Consider the following 25,135-nt stretch of genomic DNA (forward strand, 5'->3'; position numbering starts at 1 on the left):
TTGCTGTGTAAGGCAGCTGTTCAGGATGAACCTTAAGTCCAGTGCCAAACCTTTTTGGCAAACACTCGCTTCAGAAGAAGATGGATGACAGTTCTTCCTCTGCACAGTACATGGAGTTGCTGAAGATCCAACTATGCATGAAGAATGTGATAGACAGAGCTATCCCCTCAGCAGATAAAGTGTCGGTGCTTATTTGAAAGGTCTGAATATAAAGCATTATTCCAAACAACTTGGATAGTCTGCTCAGTAAACCATTCGACAATATCCACCAAGTGAAAATAAAACAAAATTATAAACGCTGGAAATCTGAAAAACAGAAAATGCTGGAAATCCTCAGCAGTTTCAGGACACGTCTCTGGAAAGAGAATCAATGCTTTTGTTTCAATTGAAGGCCCTTTTTCAGAAGGTTAGAACATTGATTTGAAACGTTAGCCTTGTTAATCTTCTCACAGATGCAGCCCGGCAGGATCTACGACCTAGTCTTCCAGCAGGTCCCGCAGAACTTCCTGTGCAGTCCTTTGCCTCATTGGCTTGTGATCAGACCTGCACACACTATACGCACAACATGATGCAAAGATGAAAGATGAAGAAGATTGGACTTCTTTGCCTTCCATCACAGTGAGAATGTGGGGAATCCACTGTGGTGGATGTTTATGTTAACTTTCATATAGTTGTGAGTCTTGTTGCTTTTTCTTTTGTATGGCTGTGTGGTAATTCGCATATCACTGTACCTTAATTACTACACGTGACAATAATCGACGTTTGAAACGCCATGAACGAGCCACAGAATGAGGGCCAATCTAGCAACACCTCTACTGACTTTCACTGGAGAAATGTGCATGGCTTATCTGCTGACACAATCTATTTTACATCTTCAGATAAAATGGAGGATGGTTTAGGTAATGGATTTGACAGAGACGTTGAAACACGCTCACAATGTAGCAGTGAAACAGCAACTCTACTTCGTTCTGTAGAAGATGCCTTTCCCCAACGATTTTGAAATGCCGCCAGACGCAAAGACCTAGGTCTAAGCAGATCCAGTCCCACAAAATCAAAGAGTCTGAAGAAAGGGTCTCGACCCAAAACGTCACCCAATCCTTCTCTCCAGAGATGCTGCCTGTTACTCCAGCACTAAGTTACTCCAGCATTTTGTGTCTGTCCACAAAATCAAATGTAACTCAACGAAGAAGCTGCTACTTCCAGGAGTTTCATTCATCCTGAAGGAGCCATGCAAGTTCAACTAAAGTTAATGGAAAGGTCACGTCATCTCAGGAGGCTGTAGTCATCAGGACATTTGACCCAGAGTACAAAGATTTACAGACATGTAATATGGCTTGCTGTGAGTGATTCCTCTCCAAAAGACAACACGATCACAAGGCACATTTCATCAAGGAGCACTCTGCATCAGAAGGTGACCTTGGAGGCATTTACATTTATCAAGGGGAACCAATTATCTGAATCTTGTTTGCCAAGGGTAAAAACATTCCTTCAGTCCAGCAACATATTTTGTTTTCTGGCCTGCAACCCACTGCATACATGGGCCCCCACATTCTGTATCATAACATGTCAAATAATTTGATCTACAATTCTTTTATCCAGAACCATACTGTACACTTTTTGTAAACCCTCAGACAAACATTTACTGTATTCCCCTTAAATATATTCAATTTTATTAGCTTGAACCCACAGCATCCTGGATATATTTTTATACACTAAAACAATCAATTATTTAAACAAGGGTCTCTTTTCTAAAGATATAAAGAGAAAAAGCTAGAAATACTCATAAAGTCAGGCAATATATGCAGAGCCAAAACAGAACTCTTATCAGCTTTTTTTTTACAATTTCAGATTTCCAGCATCTGCAACCTTTTCACCCTTATTTAAAACTCACATTTAAATATAGATCAATGAGTATTTTTGAGCTATTCATGCAATTTAAAAAATAGTTTCCCATTTGGATGAAGTACTGTGATCTCAGCATTATACATACAGGGCTTGTACAACCTGCAAGATTCATGGATGCTCAATGCATCATAAGGCCATCTTCAAGCATGGAAGACACAAGTATGTAAGACTACTCTGGACACTTATTTTCCAAAGAAAATAATTGTTTTCTCCCAGGCCAATTATGTGCTATTGTGGGCGGCACGGTGGCGCAGCGGTAGAGTTGCTGCCTTACAGCGCCGGAGACCCGGGTTCAATCCCGACTATGGATGCTGTCTGTTCGGAGTTTGTACGTTCTCTCCGTGACCTCATGGATTTTCTCTGAGATCTTCAGTTTCCTCCCACACTCCAAAGACATACAGATTTGTAAGTTAATTGGCGTGGTATAAGTGCAAATTGTCCCTAGTATAGGATAGCGTTAATGTTTGGGAATCGTTGGTTGGAGTGGACTCGGTGGGACGAAGGGCCTGTTTCCACGCTGTATCTCTAAACTAAACTAAACTACTGCAGCCTGACATGTCAAGGAACATGGTGAAACACTGGTGATGCATCAGGAGGTGATTGTTTGTTAATTCTATATGCTGTAGAAGACTGTATCACCAGACCACAGCATGTGTATGATCAGAGCAAGGATAACAATCTTCACTTTTACTTAGGTCCCGATTTAAAATGTGATCATGGTCATGGTCAAAATACCTTTGTCAAAGTAAATAAATGGAAGGATAAACTGGAAAATTCATCCACAGAATGAAATCGGTCAGTGAAATAAAAGAATGAAAACGTGTCGGAAAGAACAGCAGATGCTGGTTAAAATCGGAGATAGACACAAAATGCTGGAGTAACTCAGCGGGGCAGGCAGCATCTCTGGAGAGAAGGAATGGGTGACATTTCAGTTCGAGACACTTCTTCTTGAGAGCCTTCTCTCCAGAGATGCTGCCTGTCCCGCTGAGTTACTCCAGCATTTTGTGTCTACAAAAGAATGAAAGTCTGATTGATAAGCTTAATATTTTCAAAGGATCATAGACTTCCTGCCATTAATATTCAAGGTTTTCACTGTTGACTGATGGCTATTTTAAAATGTTGATCACCATCATAATAGGTACAAATTATCAGTCATATTGTAAACCATTAGGATCAATGTAATTAATATTTATGAGATTGTTGAGTAGAAATTAGCACCTTGTGATATTGCACAGTCACTGTGGTTTCGCAGTTTTTTCCAAAAAGCTATTTTTCAGGTATCTTGCTACTGTTTAGGTTGCACAGATGGATTCACAGACATTGTTACAATCGCTAACAATTCAACCAATTGTTAAATATTGAAATCCAATATATATTCCACGATATTATCAAAGGATACCCAGCACAGCGTGCGAGATGGGAAGCCACTGAGTGCAGATGGCATTGAGATGCACTCTAGGGTCGGAGTGCCGTGAATCACGAGGTAGAATGGACAGACCCAGTGAATTCACTATCTTGTTAATCTTCTCTTTGTCCCTGGAAACCAAGCAAACAAAGAGTGCGTTTTATTCACACATGCCCAAGATATACATACATTAATTAAAGTCGTTTTCAGAGGTATGCTCACATTGAAAAATATACAAAATTAAAGCTGCTCAGGGAGAGTATATATTTAGAAAACATAACATTTACATTAGATTTGTACTGAAATCAGAATATTCTGGCATTCAACAAATTAGCTCAACCTGCTGTAAATAACCAGGTCAGTTTACATTTAATTGTTGCCTGAACAAGTACCAGACCAGAGGGGAAAGTCCTGAAATGTGATTCCTATCGTACACTGAAATATATTTAATTCATCGCCCCGCAAGATGGCATTACACTGTCACTGTTGAAAGTGAGAAATTCTGGTTCTACACTGTGTAGGAAGGCAGTGCAGATGCTGGTTTACACCAAAGATGGACAGAAAATGCTGGAGTAACTCAGCGAGCCAGGCAGCATCTCTGGAGAGATTGAATGGTTGACCTTTTGGGTTGAGACTCTTCTTCAGACCTCTCCAGAGAAGCTGCCTTGTCCTGCTAAGTTACTTCAGCATTTTGTGTCTATCTTCTGATTCTTCACTAATACATTTCTTAAGTAGTCTGAAAAAAAAAAGCTGGTTTTGATATTTACCACAGTTTGATTGCAAAGTAACTATAACAGTACCTCTCCTACATTGAGGCGATGTTCTGCCTGCCCCATGCAGGCGTAATAGATATACAAGTAATAATATTTATTGACCACTTTACAAATCCTGTAAATGTCTTAAATTCTTGCCTTAACAAAGCATTCATTTATAATTTATCCATTAAAACATTTTATTTTAGCTCACTTTGCCAGATCTGCTTTATTTTCTTTTTAAGTGGTAAATCCTGCCCTTGACCTTGTTAAATCATTAATGCATGACAGTCCTACAATCTCCAAGAAATTAATATTTATGTCCCGTATGCAAAATGTTAGGAACAATTATCAGGATGAAATAAATTACTTAATTATTTGTACATTGATGTTAATCCTCCAGTTCTTCGTGGAACAGGACAGAAAGCAGCTCTGCCTGGGAAGAGGTTGGTCTAGAATTTGTACATGAAACCAGATCAAACACTGGCAGAGGAATCAGGTACAGATATAAACTTTATAGTGCCCACGTTTTAAACTTTATAATAAAACTTTCAGAGGCGGTATTAACAGAAGCAACAAATCCAATTGACCACATTGCCTAAATATTTAAAAATAAGTGAAGTGGAAAATTGCATCTAAACACACAAGCACTGAACTCGTTCACCCAGGCAGCATGAACAGCGTACTGCCTGGTTTAGCCCAATCTCAGTAAACATAGCTATGAGCCAACTTCAGTTGCGGCAGTTGGCAGCTTTTCTCAAACTCAAACCAAAAATAAAGAATCATGTGAAAGGTTGACACAATCCCGCCACTATGGGAATACACAGACATTCAGAGTCACCGACACTCACTGCGAATTAGTCTGGAGAATGATTTAGAGGAACTCGGACCACAAAGTAACGCAGCATTAGCTTTTTCTACACTTGGTCTCTGTGAATCAACCTCTTGACCCATTTAAAATATGAGGATTATTCAAACAAATGGGCGTCATTTTGACAATATGTGTAGGCAGGCCATGCTACATCTTGTCAGAGGGACTTCTTCCCTTACATTCTGTTCAGGTAGAGTACTTGGATTTTAGCACTGAATTTATCTATGTTGTTGTGGACATATTCATTATGATCTAAGGTTTGAAGTCAAGGCTCATGAATGAGCAGAATTCCCAACTGTTCATGGTAGTAATAAAATAAAAGTTATGTTCTAGTCTAGTCCAAATACAAGTCAGGTAACTCTCATCCGATCTAGCTTTGCAAACATAGCAAGAACGAGTTAATCAAGTTTATTTTCATGGAGGCTTATGCTCTTGATCAATTCAGTAAATCTGCAGTTTCACTAAAGTTGGGGAGTGGGAAGAACAAGTCTCGTGCAATGAGAAAAGGGAATTCTAAATCTATATCCATGATCTCATTGGTTTTATGTGATTGGAGTAACATACTCACAGCATATCATGATATATCTGTCTGATTTCATCATACTTACTTCATCAGTAATCCCAGGTTTAGATTCTAGACCCTACATGAAACTAAAACCATTTGTAACACTACACTATATCTGACCCTCAGACTATGCTTGATCGGACTTTGTTGGCTTTACCTTGCGCTACACGTTATTTCCCTATCGTGTATCTATACACTGTAAATTGCTTGATTGTAATCATGTATTGTCTTTCTGCTGACTGGTTAGCACGCAACAAAAAGCTTTGCACTGTACCTCTGTACACGTGACAATAAACTAAACTGACTGAACTGATCATTGATATTACATGGCCATTATGCAGTCAGTGGAAGTAATAATGACCTATATTGCAAAATGTTAGAATGTATTTACTATTACAATAATGCAATCATGTAATAATACTATTACATGAAAATCCAAATAATTAACAATCCTCAGCCTTATGGTATTTAATGCTGTTTTTGCTGTGCAGTATTAACAATCAGCTTTGGTTTTCACTAAGGATTTGTTGCCAGTCTACATTTGCATAGTTGTCATTGATGCAGAACAGTTCACTCTTATGAGAACAAGTCACAAAAAATTCTACTGCCAGATTCGACCATTATTCTTAACCAGCATCAATAATAGTAGAGATTTGTTTAAATTATTTTTAGTATCAATGCTTCATGTGCAGAAATAAAAAAATGTCACTGCAAAATACATCTTCTTCACCCTTCTGCAAAATGTCATGAAACCACCGGCAGGCTCCAAATTGAAACATTAATCTGATTCAACCTGTCTTTTTAATATATCAACAAAGTTATTTGGTTTCTGCATACTTGTATGCACACCATTCCTTTGAACTTGCCATGTACATAAGCTGAGGTATGATAATGAATAGCTTGTCAGGGTGCAGGTCATAAGTTGCCCACAAGATACCTGCTTCAAGCTACAAATCTGAACATATACTCCTCCCACTAAAACCAAAGCAATTTGCTTAGCGTTCAGACAAAAAATAGGAAAAATAAAATTCTCTCCATTGAGTGATTAATTTGCGATGTGTATTAGAAGTAGCATGTGAGCAAAGTCCACACTAAGTGAGATAATTCTGGACATGTATGAAATGAGTGCTCGCTTTAGCTCGCTCTGTTTAACACCCTGTCACACTGTTGCTGCAGTATACATTCTCTTATGCAGTGTCTGAAGATTTAAAATTCAAAAAGTATAACTTTAATGAAACATACATTATTAATACGTGGGTGATGCCAGTACTACAATAATGGATGGAGTAAAGCACGCCCGATAGCAACAAGAATCTGATTAAAACCGAATGTGGAAGTGGTTGAACTTCATAATAAAAATGTGGTGACAGTCAATGCATAAAACGACAGACTCTAATTAGGTAACAGTCCATGTGGTTTTGGCTTCTGAGAGCATGTGCCATAAAAGATGGCAATTATGGGGATAATACTGCAGTTGCACAGGACTGTCGCACTTCAGCTGAGGTTCAAACCTCTGCCACAAGTAACTGTGATTTCACATTGTGGCTGATTGTCTGTACAACAAGGCTGCTGGTATTTTATACCCATGATGATATTCAGTCAATTATTAACAACTGCTGAAAAACACAATTTTACCTGACTCTGTGTTGAAATTAGTTTCCTAAAACAGTGCCACTACATGTGGGCATTTAGGGCACCTTTCCTGTGCTACCGAGGTTTGGCCTGTGTCTAGTGTGCAAAATATCAGGGAATAATGTGTTTAGTTTATACAGCAGGGAAACAGGCCCTATGACCCAACGAGTCTGCGCCGCCCAGCGATCCCCATACACTAACACTATCCAACACACATTAGGGACAATTTACTATTATACCAAACCAGTTAACCTACAAACCTGTATGTCTTTGGAGCATTCAAATGGATTGTGGTATAAAACAAGTCTCTCTCCTTGCATCTAGCATCACAATCTACAAAATGGAAGACTTCTACATGTGGTTTTAAGGCATTTACAGATATTAACTTTCATGTTCATGAAAACCACATGACGGTGAAAGAGTTATTGCTTACCTTCGGACAACTACAGCCTCGTACAGGCTCCAGATGTTTTCCAACACTAATTGCACAAAGAGAGGCTTTTTTCCTTTTGACTGTGACAACAAAGAAAAAAAAATCTCAATGATTTGAAAGATAATTGAGAAGAAACTAAGCTGCTCCAAAAGTTATCAAAACAAGAGTGATTTTTTACAAGAAGGCCATGTTATCTTTTATACCACTGTTCCAGCAAAACATCCCCAGAATTTTCATGAGTGGTCACCTCAGAATTGAATGGAAACCCTGGGCTAACATAGCAGTCGCTGTTTTTCTGTAGTGTCAATCTCCCACCAAATTCAGGAGAATCCCCAAACTCTGCTTTACTCATTTTCATCATTGCATTCTGGAGATTAATACAGCTCTTCCCCATAATTCTAAAGGATTTTGAAAACTGTATTTGTCTCAATGGTTCAACTCTAAACGAAGTCACACACTTTATAAAGATATTAAACCTGCTTTAAACCTACAAACAGAGCAAACTTGGACAGAACTTGAAACAGAACACCAAATGGAACACATCCCACTATGACAAAGAATGTCAGACTTTAATTGAAGTATTAACAGTCAAGTCGATTTCAATATTTCATACTTCATTTTTAACCTGCAGAATATTAAGTAAGCGTGGAAATATATTGTATGTCTACAAACTACCAACGCCGACAGATAGTATTGCAAATATCCTCCACTGGTGAGAAAGTAATGTCCTAACAGATTTAACACATGACATGAAATAAAATAACTTAGCACTAAATTGGAAACAAAAAAACTAACTTTGGAATATGGAATGTTTGATCGCTAATGGTCAATGGAACCAACAACAATCTGAAAGCTACCACAGGCTGCCCGTGTAACAAGTGGGTTATGCCCAGTGAGTAATGCCCAGCGGGTTATACATATACAAATGGACATAAGTCAAGTATGTTGTAAAAATCTCTTGATATGGTTCCCCCACCTCTGCAGTAGTCGGAAGCAATACGACTGGTAAGAACAATTGCTAAAGATGGTGAGACGAAGAAAATTAGTCTGCCAATCGCAGGAATGAACATTTGCACTTACACTAGATATATTTATATAATAATATGAAAGGAAGCCCTGTTATTGTGTAGGGATACCTATGTCAGGCTTTCGGGTCTCGATCCGAAACGTCACCCATTCCATCTCTGCAGAGATGCTGCCTGTCCCGCTGAGTTACTCCAGAATTTTGTGTCTATCTTCTATCCATATGAACACAGTCACAGAAAACCAACACATGGGTAAAAAGTGAGACAAGATGCTGGAGTAACTCAGAGGGACAGGTAGCATCTCTGGAGAGCAGAAATGGGTAACGTTTTGGGTTGAGACCTTTCCTCTGGTAATAAAGTTGTGTATGAATGTAAGGATGTAAACTGGGAGCCTGAGTGAATGGCTAGAGCTTTAATTTTATGAAAATCAAAAAAATATATACAGATGCTAGAAATCTGAAATAACAACAGAAAATACTGAAAAGGTTCGGTAAGTCAAGTGGATAATATTTCAGGTCGGGACCTTCATCAGAACTGAGGAGAGAAAATATGTTTAGGTAGAACAAGTTAGGAGGAACAAAGGATGAAACCAAATTATATTGGCCATTTAGGGGCAGTTAAAATCAGACTAAGATGCTTAATCTGTGTTTAATTTGCTGGTGGTTTCCAGCACATTCTGGTTTTATTACAGGAGTTCCCATGTCAACTGATTTATCAGAAAACCATGAAACAAAGAACCGCAGAGAGTAATTAATACACAAAAGGACACAGAGTGCTGGAGTAATTCAGCAGGTGTCGCAGCATCTGTGGACAACATGGGTAGGTAACATTTTGGGTCAAGACCCTTCTTCACTCCAACCCAGTGCCCAACTGCAGTGTGTCTCCAACATACAGCAGTTTATGGCTAACAATACCTGTAACAAACTTGGCATTACCCTCTCTACCACCAAGAGAGTGACTTAACCAATCCTATTTAGGAGTTAATGTTACCTTTTTGCAGTGCCAGCAGGTAATGTTCAAGACAACATGGCCAGCCTCTGTCTAGGTATAATACTGTACGGTGTTAAACATACGGCATTGTCTTTACATCAGGCAACTTACCTGCGCTCCTTTCATTATCTTCTTCGATTTTGTGTTCAGATAGTAGTCACCCCAAAGAGTCTTCAGCAACACTTCAGAGTTTATACCCATTTTCTCACTGTACATTTGGACAAACTGCCCAATTCTGCAATCAAAAGAGATTTTCTCGTTTAACTGGATCCATCAGCTCTGGTACATGTAATCGATTCACACAGAAAACAAATATGGAAACACAAGGAACTGCAGATGCCAGTTTACACAAACCGACACAAAGTGCTGGAGTAACTCTGTGGTCAGACAGGATATCTGGCGAACAAGGATAGGTGACGTTTCGGATCGGGACCTTTCTGCAGACTGATTGTGGGTTTGGGAGGGGTGGGAGAGGGAGGCAGAACAAGATGTGGCAGGTAATAGATGAACAAAGATGGGTCCTGACCCGAAACATCACCTGTCCACATTCTCCAGAGATGCTACCTGACCCGCTGAGTTATACTCCAGCACCTTGTGCCCTTTTTTGAGAATAGAAATATTATTTATTCCAGGGTTTTGCAAAAAATAATGGAAATACATTGACAGACAGGAAGAAATGAAAAATGCAGAGTGAAAGACAGAGAAAGAGAAAAAAACAAACTTATTTCTAACTTCTACCCTCCATTACCTCAAAACATCAAAATCAAATGAAGTATTCAGGTTGTAAAACATTATATGTTAGTAAAACTCAGCAGGTTTAAAACTCAGATTTATTTTATTTATACTTATTACAATATAAGAAACGCCGCACATAATTTGCACAAATCAAGATCCTAAAAATGTAACGTGAAAACGATTGGATAACCTTTTACAAGGATGTTGATTGGTCAGGAAAATGAAGTATTGTGCTCTTCCTAAAAACAGTGTTTCTTGTTCAAAATGGAAAATAAATCAAAATGTTTGATCACGTTGCTCAATAATAACCATGCAGCCAACTTGAAAGCCATTAGAATTGCTATTTTAAACCATTCCATGTTAAAAACATTTAACGTAATATAGCGCACACCATTGAAACGGACCAGGTTTTAAGAAAAGCAGGTGAGACCGATGTCAACTGCAAAGCTACAAAGATGTTGAGAATGGCTTCTCCCTATGGCTTCTCCCTCAGTGTCAATGACCAGTCACTTTGCTCAGGGTAGTCTGGGAAAGAGTTTGCCAGCCAGCCAGCAACCGACATTCTGTATTCACAATAGCAGTTAATTCCACTCCGCGGGGAATTTCCCCATCAATCAGGATGGGAAATCTGAGGCCAGCAACACAAACATTTGCTCGGAACCAGCTGCCAGGTTCTGGCTGTACGCCCAGCCTGTAACACAAGCAGACCCTTGCAGTGGGGAGAGTAATGTAGCCACAGCTCTAGATATATGAAGTCAAATGCTCCAGGGTCGACAATACATTTCAGATTCCACACCATCACTTAAAAAGCCACAATATAAGCACAGAATAGTGAAGCCAACACAGGTCAGGAGGTGAGATAGTCCTTCTTTAGTGATTCTAAAAATGAGCGCATACCTCAATAGAGGTGTCATCTGAGATGGACATCTCTGATTCTCATCAGAGAAGAAGTCAGCCCCAAATATCAATTAATCAAATATTGTGAAACCTAAGAAACACTTTACTTTAATTATATTTCATTCTAGCATCTGGAAAGTTTACAATATTATGGAAGGTATCTCACACCCTCAAACACCAAACAAGAATAAGTCTGACTTGCAGAGAATGTGTTCTAAAAAATGATGGTCCTCCAGCGGCATCTCAAACAGGTACTTGCATTCCTAAGATATCTCGTTATAGAAAATTATGCTATAAAAACAATCAAGAGAATGAGGAAAAGGGATTCAAGGCTAGAGAATTTCAGACTAGCTATAACAGTTAGTTTCCCCCACAGGATTTTCGAAGTTCATAAGATCAAAAGTGATCGGAGTAGGATTAGCCCATTCGGCCCATCAAGTCTACTCCACCATTCAATCATGGCGGATCTATCTCTCCATCCTAACCCCATTCTCCTGCCTTCTCCCCATAACCTCTGACACCTGTACTAATCAATAATCAATCTATCTCTGCCTTAAATATATCCAATGACTTGGCCTCCATAGCCTTCTGTGGCGAAGAATTCCACAGATTCACAAGACTCTGACTAAAGAAAGGAAAGTGCCCAGATTGTGAATTAATTACTTTTACTTGTATTGTGGAAAGCCAAGACATAATAATGTTCAAACCACAACCTACATCTGCCCTAATATAAAAATCATCAAACTCAACTTTAAATTAATCCAATGAAATGGCATTAATAGCTATTTACAGAAAACAATTCCAAAGTTCTATTGCCTTCAGAAATGTTTCCTCATCTCACGCCTGAAAGGCCAGTTCTTATTGAAACAATGCCATCCTTAGCCTGCAGAAATATTTCCTCTCTCTCAATTCCGTTAAATTCTTGAAACTTTTTAATCAAATTGCTCATCCCCTTTAACCCGTGGAGACCATCTATTATTCTGGCTAATCGATGCTATTCTTCTTCTAAGATGGACATATCTTTACAATGCCATGTTGCTACAAGCAAATATAATTCGGTGTCAATATTCCAGCTCACACCATTTAAAAAAAAGTTATTTGGCAATGCAACAATTTCTGTACAACTTCATAATATTATTGATTTATACAATAGGACCCTGTGTTAGCATGTACCTGCACTACTTCCAGTTTTCTCAATTTTAAATAAATAATCTCTATTTTTGTCAGATTCAAAGCAAACTGTCCAGACCCATAATTAATTTACCCGAGTAATCATTTGTATTTTATTCTTTAGCTATTCTTCAGTTAACTTGAACAAAAACAGTCAATCTGAAGAAGGCTCACAACCCGAAACATCACGCATTCTTTTCCTCCAGAGATGCTGCCTAACCTGCTGAGTTACTCCAGCATTTTGTGTCTATATTTGGTGTAAACCAGCATCTGCAGTTCCTTCCTGCACATTTTTTCAAGTTAAGCATGTGGCTGTGAAACATTTTACACTTTTTTTGTTTTTATCATATTTAGCTGGAGGTCAACAGGGGAAAATAAACCATTCACTAGAACAGATTACTGGAGCTCCTCTCTGTCCCACAGAACAGTGAAGATATTGATTTGTGGTGACTGAATAAATGAAATTATACATTTATTACACAATATACTCAATCTTAAGTATTCTCTAGGAATTAAAGTCTTCTCTGATTCTAACTATTTATTTTTCCAAAGTTATAAATCAGGCTACCTTGGTTGTTATCCACAATCTTTTATTTATATACTCGATTTTTATGTTACAGTTGTTTTTAATAACCCACAATACTTATAAAAATAATAAGCCACAATACACTTGGATTGGCATTGATTACTGGTAGTAAAGTCTCCTGGAGATAGATGATGGTTGTAGGGTTTAGCAGCTCTATGAGTGATGCTAGCCTTTCTTTGCACTCCAGGTGATTCCTAGTATTGAAAACAATGAAATAATTTGGAAAATTTGGTACTTTCTAAGCAAATACAGGTCTGTAAATAATCTTTAGGTAAATTGTAGAAACAAGGAACAGCAGATACTGGTTTACACAAAAGGACACAAAGTGCTGGAGTAACTCAGCGGGTCAGACGGCACCTCTGGAGAACATGGGTAGGTGACATTTCAGGTCTGGGTCTGAAGAAGGGTCCCAACCCCAAACATCACCTGCCCATGTTCTCCAGAGATGCTGCCTGACCTGCTGAATTATTCCAGCATTTTGTATCCTTTTGAGTAATTTGTAATAGTTCTGGAAACCCAATTTCTAAAACAACAAAAAACAATTATACTATAAAAGTGTACTAAACTCATCTTATTTTCAATCTGAGAAAACAAAAAAAGGTTACATGTGGAAGAAAGACACAGGTGAGATGCTGGGAGACTGGAGGGTGGCTAAATTAGTGCTTACAATTAGACCTAGAAGATAGACCTATGCCCCTCATAATTTTATAAACCCCTTCCTATAAAGGTCACCCTTCAGTCTCTGTCACTCCTGGGAAAGAGGTCCCAGCCTACCATTCCAGACAACATCGTTGTCAATCTTTGCTGCATCCTATTGAACTTGATCAGATCTTTCCTGTAACATGACAGCCAGACCAACTACACAAACTATAAGCAGCAAGTTTCTCACTAAGCAGCGTATCTCTAAGCTGAATGCTTCCAAACATCTTTCCCAGCTTAAGCATTATTGGAACTCCTATCACTTTGGATTTGCACATTCTCTACCTCTTCAGCTCATATTTTCACCATTTTACTCTGTGCTTCAAAGCAGCTGATCAGGAATTATGACAGAAAGTGTTATTATCAAACCCTCTCCAGGACTTCCTGCATCAAAGGACAGAGTCAATGCTAAAATGCTGGTGGTACGGTTGTGTTTGGAAATCAAGCAGGAGGCGTGAATCACCATGAATCCGTGTGTGGTGATGATTGTGTGAGACACAGTGAAGATCAGGCTGCCCAGTGCAGCAGTCTGTGGCCACGTGTTGTCCTGGAATAAAGTCATGGAACACTGACAACATCTCTGGTCCGAAAATCCAGCAACGTTCAGCGTTTCCATCAAAGGTTGGAAACACTGGAGATAATACACACCCTTAACTTTTCTTTAATAGAATCAGTGTTAGGCATTGTTTGGTTCCACTGCTTTGTAGGCAGAAGATGCCATACAACCTTCTTGTGCCAAAGCCATTTTCTGCACAAAAGTACTTTTTATCCAAAAATATATAGTTTCAAAAATTCACTTGTGTTCTCTGTCAGAATTACTTCACTCATTTTCTATCCAAATTGCAGTTTTGGCTTGCATGTTGCTATCAAGGCTTGCACACTGCTATCAACTAAAGTCAAACACAATTCATCTGGGTTGCTGATGTGGGAGTGTGGGCTTTAACAGCCCGGGGGCTTGGTATGTGTGGATTACTTGCTCAAGGCCACATCCTCCCGTTCTTGAGGCTCCCACTGTGCTACTGAACAACCAGAGCTGCCTTGACATTATCAGCTTTGTATTCAGAACCAAATGAAAAACAAGGATTAAAAAAAAATCTAACAAGTCAATATTAGGTGAAAATGTAACCTACTGCTCTCGTCACCCCCCACCCACCCCCATTATATACAGGGTCTACAAAAGCTTCACAGCTAAATGTCTCGGGGCTGAATTGTTCTGAATTATTGTAACACTGCCCAGGACTGCCATAGGGAAGAAGGTAGTGAAACAAACCACTCCACAGCACCATCAACTGGCTACCGTCCGCAATTACAAGGCTTCAGTTAATTCATCCTGTGCCCTATTTCCATTCCATGTGCCTCTGGCAACAAAATAAGCGGTACTGTCTAGGAAACAAAGGAACTGTTGGAGTAACAGTGGTCTATCCTAATATCAGACACAAATGCAGGCATGCACTTTAACTCTAGTACATTTAGTAACAATTTATATCTTTAATATAGGAGTAAGGTCACATTTTTTTGTATGCTAGAGCTGGCAGTACAGCAACAAAAACATAAGAGATCTGACCAACTTTCAAAGGAAACAAAGAAAGCTTTGAATACAAAAATCTGGTCAATGTAGAATAAAAAACATTAGATTCCACGGAAATTATGACTTCTGTGAGCCTAAGCCAGGAGTAATCCTTTGAAATATTGTAACTTAGTGGTTTGAACCACCACCATGCAGAAATCATATCATTCATACACTGATTCAAGGTGATATTCTGCACCTTAACAAGGTACCTTTCAAAATCCTGCCACTGCAATCAATATACACTTACATATTAATAGCAAGCATGCAGAGTATAACAATGGGTGGACACTGTGGTAGAGTTGCTGCCTTACAGCGCTTGCAGCGGAAGAGTCCCGGGTTAAATCCTGACCACAAGGTGCTGTTTGTACGGAATTTCTATGTTCTCCCCATGACTGTGTGGGTTTTCTCAGAGATCTTTGGTTTCCTCCTACACTCCAAAGATGTACCAAAATGTTTAATGTTTTATGTATCATTCTTAACTGTCACTGTATGTCATGTTGTCACTTGTGGGCAGAGCACCAAGGCAAATTCCTTGTATGTGAATACTTGGCCAATAAACCTATTAATTATTCGTACAGGTATGTAGGTTACTTGACTTGGTGTATGTGTAAATTGTTCCTAGTGTGTGTAGGATAGTGTTAATGTGCAGGGATCGCTGGTCGGTGCAGACTCGGTGGCCAAAGGACCTGTTTTCACGCCGAATCTCTAAACTAAACTAAAACTAAATTAGAAATCACTACCGCATCCTACAACCAATCCTCACGTGAATAAAGTTGCAGCTATAATCATACCTTTCATGTGGGTCCCCCACAAAGCACAGAGGTTACTCCAAGTAGTTTGGCAAACAACAAAGAAATATTCATCAGTTAATTTGTTCTGGTGACAGCACAGTTGGACAGCGAGGCGGGCACTGGCTCACCGCACCAGAGACCCAGATTCACTCCTGGCCTGGAGTATCACCAAGACCCTCGGATTATCCTTGATCGGACTTTGCTGGCACTAAACGTTATTCCTTTATCAAGTATCTATACACTGTAAATGGATCGATTGTAATCGTGTCTTGTCTTTCCACTGACACTTTTGAATGGCTTGTTGTGTTCTGGTGGAAAATCAACCCAAAGGTTTTATAGCACTTACTGAACGATCACTTAGAAACTGAACGTTCTTCACACAAACTTCTGGACACGATATGAAAGAGGAATTTCAACTCTCTTTCAACAATGTACAAAAATGCAAAGACCATTTTTACAAATGTTACAAAAATCAAACGACAGTTACCAAAATGAAACTTTATAGATGCTGCTACCGACAGTTAAATACATCTTGGCATATCTGGTGTACTGCCAGAAGATTTCAGCTTTCTCCCCCAGCCATGTTTTACTGTGACCTCTTTGCAGAGGGTGCAATTCCCTATCTAATATTGACCACAAAGGGAAGCTACTTGGGGCCACAAAATTCGACAGCAACTCTCAATAGAGCACTATACATCACAGAACAGTGCCTTACGGTTTACGACAGCTGCTGCAATACTGTTTTTATGATCATAAATGCAAAATGACAGGTGCTGTATGGCTGAAGATGGCTTTAGCAGCCAATCACCATCACCAAGTCAAAACAAAGTACGTCAGAATTACTGTATACATTCAGATGCAGAATTAATTAGTAAAAATCGATAAGCCTACATATAATTGTAGTCAGACAATGAACACACAAGTGTATGAAAAAGGGTACACACTGATAGTTAATGAATTGAAGCATTCGGAAAAACTAACCCAAACAAATGCCATTGATCATAAGCAAGTTACTTTCATCTATTAATCTGAAATAAACAAGTCGCCACCTTGAAACTATCTGTGTGTTGGTTCCGACATCTCTTTGTATTCTCCTACAGAGTTTGATATTTATTCTTTGGTGAGGAGTTATATTCAGTACCATTAAAACACTAAACTCTTTGGTGTTCAGAATCAGCTACAACAACCTGATATTAATGACCGAAAGCTTGGTTTAAAGAAGAATGACAATACAGTATTTTCAGGATCTATGAAGCTGCCTCGATGGGAAAAGCAGTGGTGAAGCCATAGCACACAGATTCTGCATTTGGAATCAATGAAGAATAACTCATTGCAAGCAGTCTTCATTGCAGGCAACAGGCAACCTATGAGTCTATGACTCCACCTTTGGGCTGTACGCAGAACTCCAGCCCACAGACCGCTGTGTCACTTCCCCCCACAAAATAGCAGCGGACAGGAATTTTGGATTTGGCAATCCCAATCATAGCTACAGCTTCTGACAACCACCAACTAACTCAGTCAAAACAGGCAAAAAATGTTTTTTTCAATACAGCATACTATTCAGGAGATGATGCTGTTAGTCGTGGGTAGAGACAAAATGCTGGAGTAACTCAGCGGGCGAGGCAGCATCCCTGGAGAGAAGGAATGGGCAACGTTTCGGGTCAAGACAGGGTCGTAGCTTGTCGCGGGTGGACGTAGGTTATCGTAGGTGTCGTCGTGGTTTGTCGTACGTGTGGATGTGTCCTGTCGCGACAATTGGGTCGCTGGTTGTCGGTGGCTTGCTGCAGCTTGACGTCGATTAGGTGGCAGGATGTCATAGCTTGTCGTAGGGGGGTCCAGTCTCCGGTTTTTCGGTGACCTGCTACGACTATGACAGTTGTCGGCAGTCGCCAGATAAATCACCTAAGTGGGACAGGCCCTTAAGGATCGTGGTTTGGTTTAGATATACCACTTGCCATAAAAGATCAAGACTAGGGGCCCATGCAGCACACAACTTCAACATAAAACAACGCAGCAGGTCAGAACCGCAGCTTGAAATACGTGTTCAAACATTTGCAATGGGTTTTGAAGTAATAAGCATGGACTTAACAACAGGAGCCATAAGCAAGAGGTGGGGTGACATATGCTATTCTAATGTGACAACTACTATGCTAGGTTCATTGGTGGTAACCCCCACCCCCTACAAAACTCATTCAATCCCCTCCCTCATGAAACAATGACCATTAGCACTACATGGACTTTGCTCGGCAAGCAAGCTTTTAATTTTAGAAAAGTGATTTTATTGAAAATTTAATGTGTATGCACCCATACATCACTAAACACTGATGTAAGAGAATGATAGTTAATTGACATAATTGACTAAAGTTGATTTGTAAAGCTAATCACACCAGATGCTACACACACTTTACCATGAGCACATCCAGATGGATCTTCAGCTGATTCTCCACAATCATCCATGAAATTATACATCGAAGATTACATTTCTAAATGTCATTCAATGTTTTGAATTTAACATGGTCCAATTGTCCATTTAAAATGGTGGCGCAGCGGTAGAGTTGCTGCCTTACAGCGCCAGAGAGCTGGGTTCGATCCTGACTACACGTGCTGTCTGTACGGAGTTTGTACGTTCTTCCCATGACCTGCGTGGGTTTCCTCCGAGATCTTCGGTTTCCTCTCACATTCCAAAGATGTACAGTTTTGTAGGTGAATTGGCTTTGGATAAATGTAAATTGTCCCTAGTGTGTGCTGGATAGTGTTAGTGTGTGGGGATTGCTGATCTGTGCAAACCTGGTGGGCCGAAGGGCCTGTTTCTGCGCTGTATCTCTAAACTAAACTATAACATGCACTGTATTTGTCTTTCCTTTGTCCAACACCATTCAATTTAAAAAGCCTTCTTGCACGTCAAACAAGCTGCAACTTTTCTTCACCCAACAGATAAAGTTTGACAAGAATTACTGTACCATGGGATCTTGGCAATTAAAGAAATGAAATTTCAACATACTTCTTGAAACAGTCAAAATAATAGTAAAACAGATACTCCTGCAAAAGTACCAAACAAATGCCGAAGCAAAACTAAGGTCACAATGTCCATGGAATTCTAAACAGTAAAAGTAAATTATCCCGACTGCATTGACAAGAGAAAAGGCACTGGATGCATTTCCAAAACAGGACCATTTGAACAACTCGGTTTAAGTGAATAAAGAGGAAGAAGGTTGAACTTTATTGCCTTCCATCACGGTGAGGAATGTGGAATCCTCTGTGATGGATGTTTTATGTGGCTGTGTGCTTTGTTGCTTTTCACTTAGTGTGGCTGTATGGTAACTCAAATGTCACTGTACCTTAATTGGTACACCTGACAATGAACTGACCTTCAAAGTGATTACGAAAACCTAAACAATGACATTATAACCCCTCGAGCAGTTTGGTTTCTGACTTCAGTGGCCTTTGAACAATGTTTAATTGTCTCTGCAGTTTGGAGACCTATAAAAACTGTTCAAATGGATATAAATAATTAACATTTTAAAATGGATTTAAAAAGTAACAAATGTACTTATTAACATGTGTAGCAAGGTGATGAGGATGCTGGTTTACAATGTAGACACTAAATGCTGGAGTAACTCTGCAGAACAAGCAGCATCTCTGGGGAGAAGGAATGGGTGACGTTTCTGAAGACCCTTCTTCAGACTGAGAGTCGGGGAGAGGGAGACACAGAGATATGGAAGGGTAAGGTGTGAAAACTGGACATCAAAGGGGCCGAAGTTCAAGTAAAATGTAGAATGTAGCATTGTTAGCGAGGGGATAGTGACAACGAAGCATACAAAGATAACATTTAATCAAGAGGACAGCCAGACTGGTCGGAGAACTAGGATGGGAGTGAGATGGAGAAAGAGGGAAAGCAAGGGATACTTGAAGTTAGAGGTCAATATTCATACCGCTGGGGCGTAAGCTGCCCAAGCGAAATATGAGAACCTGTTCCTCCAATGTGTGCTGGCCTCACTCTGACAGTGGAGGAGGCCCAGGACAGAAAGGACAGTGTGGGAACGGGAAGTGGAGTTGAAGTGTTTAGCAACTGGGAGATCAGGTAGGTTCAGGCGGACTGAGTGGAGGTGTTCAGCGAAAAGATCGCCGAGCCTGCGCTTGGTCTGCGAAGGTAGGAACGGGGTACTGATTGTGGATGATCAGCCATGATCACATTGAATGGCGGTGCTGGCTCGAAGGGCCAAATGGTTTACTCCTGCACCTATTGTCTATTGTCTAGCCGATATATTGGAGTCCACACCTGGATCAGCGGATACAGCAGATGAGGTTGGAGGAGGTGCAAATGAAGCGCAAGTTTGTGCTAGGAATAAATTTACATAATGTAGATCAAGTAATTTCCTAAAAAATCTAGGGCTTAATTCCAGGTGGTCATCAGTGCAGGGTCCTAGAACTGAGCATCTTCAGCTGTTGCACCAGTGATCTTCCTGCCATCATAAGGTCAGCAATGAGCTTATTTGCAATTGATGGCATAATCAATTCACAAAACTTGTAGAAACAAAGCAGTCCACACCTGCATGCACCATGACATCAACAACATTCAGACATGAACAGAAAGATACAAGGCACTGCAAATGCTAGAGCCTTGAAACATAGAAACATAGAAATTAGGTGCAGGAGTAGGCCATTCGGCCCTTCGAGCCTGCACCGCCATTCAATATGATCATGGCTGATCATCCAACTCAGTATCCCGTACCTGCCTTCTCTCCATACCCCCTGATACCCTTAGCCACAAGGGCCACATCTAACTCCCTCTTAAATATAGCCAATGAACTGGCCTCGACTACCCTCTGTGGCAGAGAGTTCCAGAGATTCACCACTCTGCAAGAACACAAAGTGCTGGAGGAACTCAGCGGGTCAAGCAGCATGGGGAAGAGCTGCTGGGGCCCCTGGATGGAGGTGGATGGGATTCAGACTAGAATTTCAGCCAATAACCAACTCTAACAAAAAAAGCAGCTCACCAACATCTTGTCATTGGAAATTTAAAACAGTTAATAAAGGCTGGCGTAAGCAATACCCAGAACATGAAAATGAATTTTGTATAAAAAGAGAAAGTAAAGCTATCCACCTGTTTCACCTTTACAATCCATGGAAGCACCAGATTTAAAATAATACATTTCCACCCCCAACTTTCATCCATATTTGGTACTGGGAAGCAGAGATAGACGAGCTACATTTCAAACTTTCTAATATAAAAGTTCAAGAAATAGCCATGCAGACCCTCGAGTCTATATTACAATTCATAAAATCAGACTGATCAGATCTTGGCTCCAACTCTACATTTCTGTTTGGTCTTCATTAGTGTAAACTCCCCCACATTTCAAAACCCTTTCAGACTCAGCCATGATTATATGCATTCTATAATAGCCTCCACAGATCTCTGGGGTACAGAAATCCAAATATTCACAACACTGAAGGAAGAAATTACTCTTCATCTTTGCCTTAAATGGGCAATCTCTATTCTAAAAACACAAGGCCGGTTTTAGATTTCTCCATGTGGACAAATATTATTTCACTAATTCCCAAACCCATGCCCTCAAAACCTGTGTAATTGAAAGATAAGTTGCAGGATCCACTTTACATCTAATAAAGTAATCACTGTTTCAACTAAGTTTTAATTTAGTGAATATGTCAATCGTGCATGGCTTGGGTGACCACTGGATTAACTCTAGTCTGTGTACAGCAGTCTGGCTCATTCCCTGGCCCTCTAGTGTGATCAGGGCCCTCTGTCACCCCTGTCGGAATGAGGCTGCTCTGTAGCTTAGGTTATGTGCAAATGAAACCTTCTTCACAACTTGTGAAGGGCAGCGGTAGAGTTGCTGCCTGACAGCACCAGAGACGCGGGTTCGATCCTGACCACGGGTGCTGTCTGTACGGAGTTTGTACATTCTCCCTGTGACCTGCATGGGTTTTCGACGGATGCTACAGTTTCCTGCTGCTCATGTCGCAGGGTGAAGCCTGATGGTCGTGAGTAGTCGCCCAAAGAGTCCTACCTTCTTCTGGTCGCCTCTGGATTTTCAACATGTTGAAACTTTTCGCCGACCTGCTACGACTATGACGGGTGCCGGCAGTCGCTGTAAATATTCTTATAAGTGGGACAGGCCCTTTCCAATTTCTTTAGGCAAATACATTCCAATCACACAACTAATTTTTCGGTAGCTTCAGATTTGTTGTTGGAGTCAAATTGACTATGCATTCAGCAGACCTAATATGTGTGTTCTCAGCATTTATGCTTCCTGATTGAAGGAGGTTTTTAAAAATAAGTGCATACCTGAAGCCCCAGCCATCAATAGCACTTCCAAAAACCACATTCCCTTGCTCTGGGGCAAAGTAGAGGTGCGAATCATCTGTTTCTTCCAGACCAGCGCTCCAGTCATAAATCTGCCCACTAGTCGTCCAGTCTGAAGTAGGCTCTCGTGTGACATCCATCTCTGCTCTTGATTCCAATACTTTGGAAGTAAAAAGACTCCCAGTTACCGCATTTACCTAAAATATTCAGATATTATTGTCCAATGAAAGAAATTCATATTTTTACTTGGCAAATCATTTTAAAGAAAACAGAATATGCTGCTCACATTTAAAAAGATGTGTGTGATAGCACCACAAACTTCATTTCTGTTATTATTCTAAAGGCTTCAGACCCAAACAACCGCAATATACATAATATTGAGCACAAATCAAATATTTTCCTCATTTCTTCAGTTTGCAAGTGTTATTAAGAAAAAAAGACATAGATCTCTTAGGGCGGCACAGTGGCGCAGCGGTAGAGTTGCTGTCTTACAGCGTCAGAGACCCGGGTTCGATCCTGACTACGGGTGCTGTCTGTACGGAGTTTGTATGTTCTCCCTGTGACCACGTGGGCTTTCTCCAGTTTCCTCCCACACTCCAAAGACGTACAGGTTTGTAGGTTAATTGTCTTTGGTAAAAATTGTGAATTGTCCCCAGTGTGTCGAATAGTGCTAGTATTGGGGTGATCACTGGTCCGTGTAGATTCGATGGGCTGAAGGGCCTGTATCTCTAAAGCCTGAAGTGGTCTAAAGGTCACTTTCCAGATTAATTCACTCTGCCATTCCCAAGACTCTTCCTCTAGCTTGCAATATTATATTGCTTTCCTGTAAGACTTTCCCTGACCAAGTACAGGCTTTGGTCTATGGTACAGGAGATACAATAGCAAGAAGTCTGTCAGCAAATTACCAGTACAGCCCAACTCTGAACTCACTTTTTTTTTTCCACGGAAATGAATCCTACAACAGTAATTCTAAACATCTGCTACCCTTAAATGAATGAATGCTTATAATATGCAAAGAAAAAAGTTATTTTAAATTTCATGTTATCTTTCCCTATGCCGCAAATTTATCTTCTGAGTACAATTAACTTAGACTTTCATCAGTGGCTTTAGAAATTTATGTCAAACAAGGTTCTTTTTGCAGATTCTCCCCATATGCCTATGAAATGCCAGTTTTATATTTTATAATTTTACCAATCAACACTTTAAAAAAATTCCTTTTACAAAATTAGGACTGGAGAGGGCTCATACTTTGTTGGCTCAAGCTGACAGCAAGGTTGTCTTAGCTTGATTCAAACACAGGGATGCAGTGGTGCCAGTAGACTGGCTGACTCTAACAACACATCACCTCGTAGGTCATTCATTTCTGCTTGTGATGCTTTGTACAAACTGGTCGCCACACATAATTAAAAATCCACAACCGCAATGCAAAAGTTACTCCATTAGGTAGGAGGAAATTCGGGACATGCTGTTCATGCATAAATAAGTTAACCAGATATACGATTATCATTCTTTGAATAGACACCAAATCATCATAAATCCTCCATAAGTCAAATTTTAGTGATAAAATCACGTCACATTTATGCCTACTAAACGAGACATTCCTGGTGCAAAATGCCTTTATATTATCAATTCATTATTCTCAATCAAAATGGTGCAAAATACATGGCACAGCAATCATTTCAGCAACAATTCATTTTGTATAAAGATCTAGATGGAAGCATTTGGGTGTCATAGAATTACTTCTTTGATTGAAGTTGCTAATCTTTTCCAGCAATCACAGCAGCTAATTTACAGTCTTAACAGCACACAGGAGATACCCGGTTTAAATGGATTACAAATAACTTACTGTTAAACAAGACTAAATTATTGTGCTGCTTAATGCAACATATTGCTCTATGATGAATTGGTTTCTGAACCCATCGGTGCCAAATAATCAGCAAACTCATAATAGGTCACGTTAAGGTTCATATCCTGCATGGGTCAAAGGTGACTGTGGAAGCAGTGCAACCATAATTGCGTTGTCATCTGTAAGCCATCTGTTGAAATATTTCTTTAAATCTTCTTCCATCACTTAGAACGAGTAGAGAAATAAATGTATTATATCGCAGATGGGTTTCATTTTCAGTACTGTGTTTAATTTAATTAGTGCGAGATGATATGGAACATGCCCCGGGTTCCTCCTTAGACAGCTGAGACCAAGAGTCACTGGCAATTATTCTTGAATGATCATGCAGGTATAATCATCTACAATACAAAATAATGTCCTTCGCTGCAGTGAAAATAGTATTAATTCCTTCCTTCTGTTGCACTTGCTTGCTTTCTTAAATGTTTATTTTGCATATTGCTTGTTTAAAATAATGTTATCCGTTTATTTTTGTTACCCTTTGCCTTACTTTGAGCTTTATCTTTTAGTTTCCATTATTTCTTGTTTTACTTAACAGCCAATCACCCCTTCCCCTGCTTTCTCGGTTCTGTCGCTTTAGTTTGGGAGTCCTGGTTCAGTCCACAGATATCACCAAGTTATGTGTGGGAACGAACTGCAGATGCTGCTTTACACCGACGATAGACACAAAATTCTGGAGTAACTCAGCGGGACAGGTGGCATCTCTGGAGAGAAGGAATGAGTGATCTTTCTTCGGTGTGAATCAGCCTTTGTAGTTCCTTCTTACACTCTAAATTAACTTTTATTTCATTGAACCTTGAATGTTACATTCAGGTATATCCTCCCCATTTCAGGTATATTTATCTACCTTCAGGTATATCCTCTCCTTTTTCTTAATAACT

The 25,135-nt window shown here is 39.8% G+C and overlaps 1 protein-coding gene across 1 annotated transcript in view; it reads right to left on the bottom strand.

Annotated features, from left to right (window-relative positions):
* Positions 1-25,135, bottom strand: part of efl1 (elongation factor like GTPase 1) — a 143,526-nt gene that overhangs the window by 109,249 nt on the left and 9,142 nt on the right. Inside the window, 4 exon segments of the mRNA XM_055661001.1 lie at positions 3,305-3,441; positions 7,564-7,643; positions 9,690-9,813; positions 22,334-22,548. Of these exon segments, the coding sequence (XP_055516976.1) occupies positions 3,305-3,441; positions 7,564-7,643; positions 9,690-9,813; positions 22,334-22,548 (556 nt within the window).

Source organism: Leucoraja erinacea, chromosome 33, assembly GCF_028641065.1.
Source record: "Leucoraja erinacea ecotype New England chromosome 33, Leri_hhj_1, whole genome shotgun sequence".
Taxonomy (NCBI): domain Eukaryota; kingdom Metazoa; phylum Chordata; class Chondrichthyes; order Rajiformes; family Rajidae; genus Leucoraja; species Leucoraja erinaceus.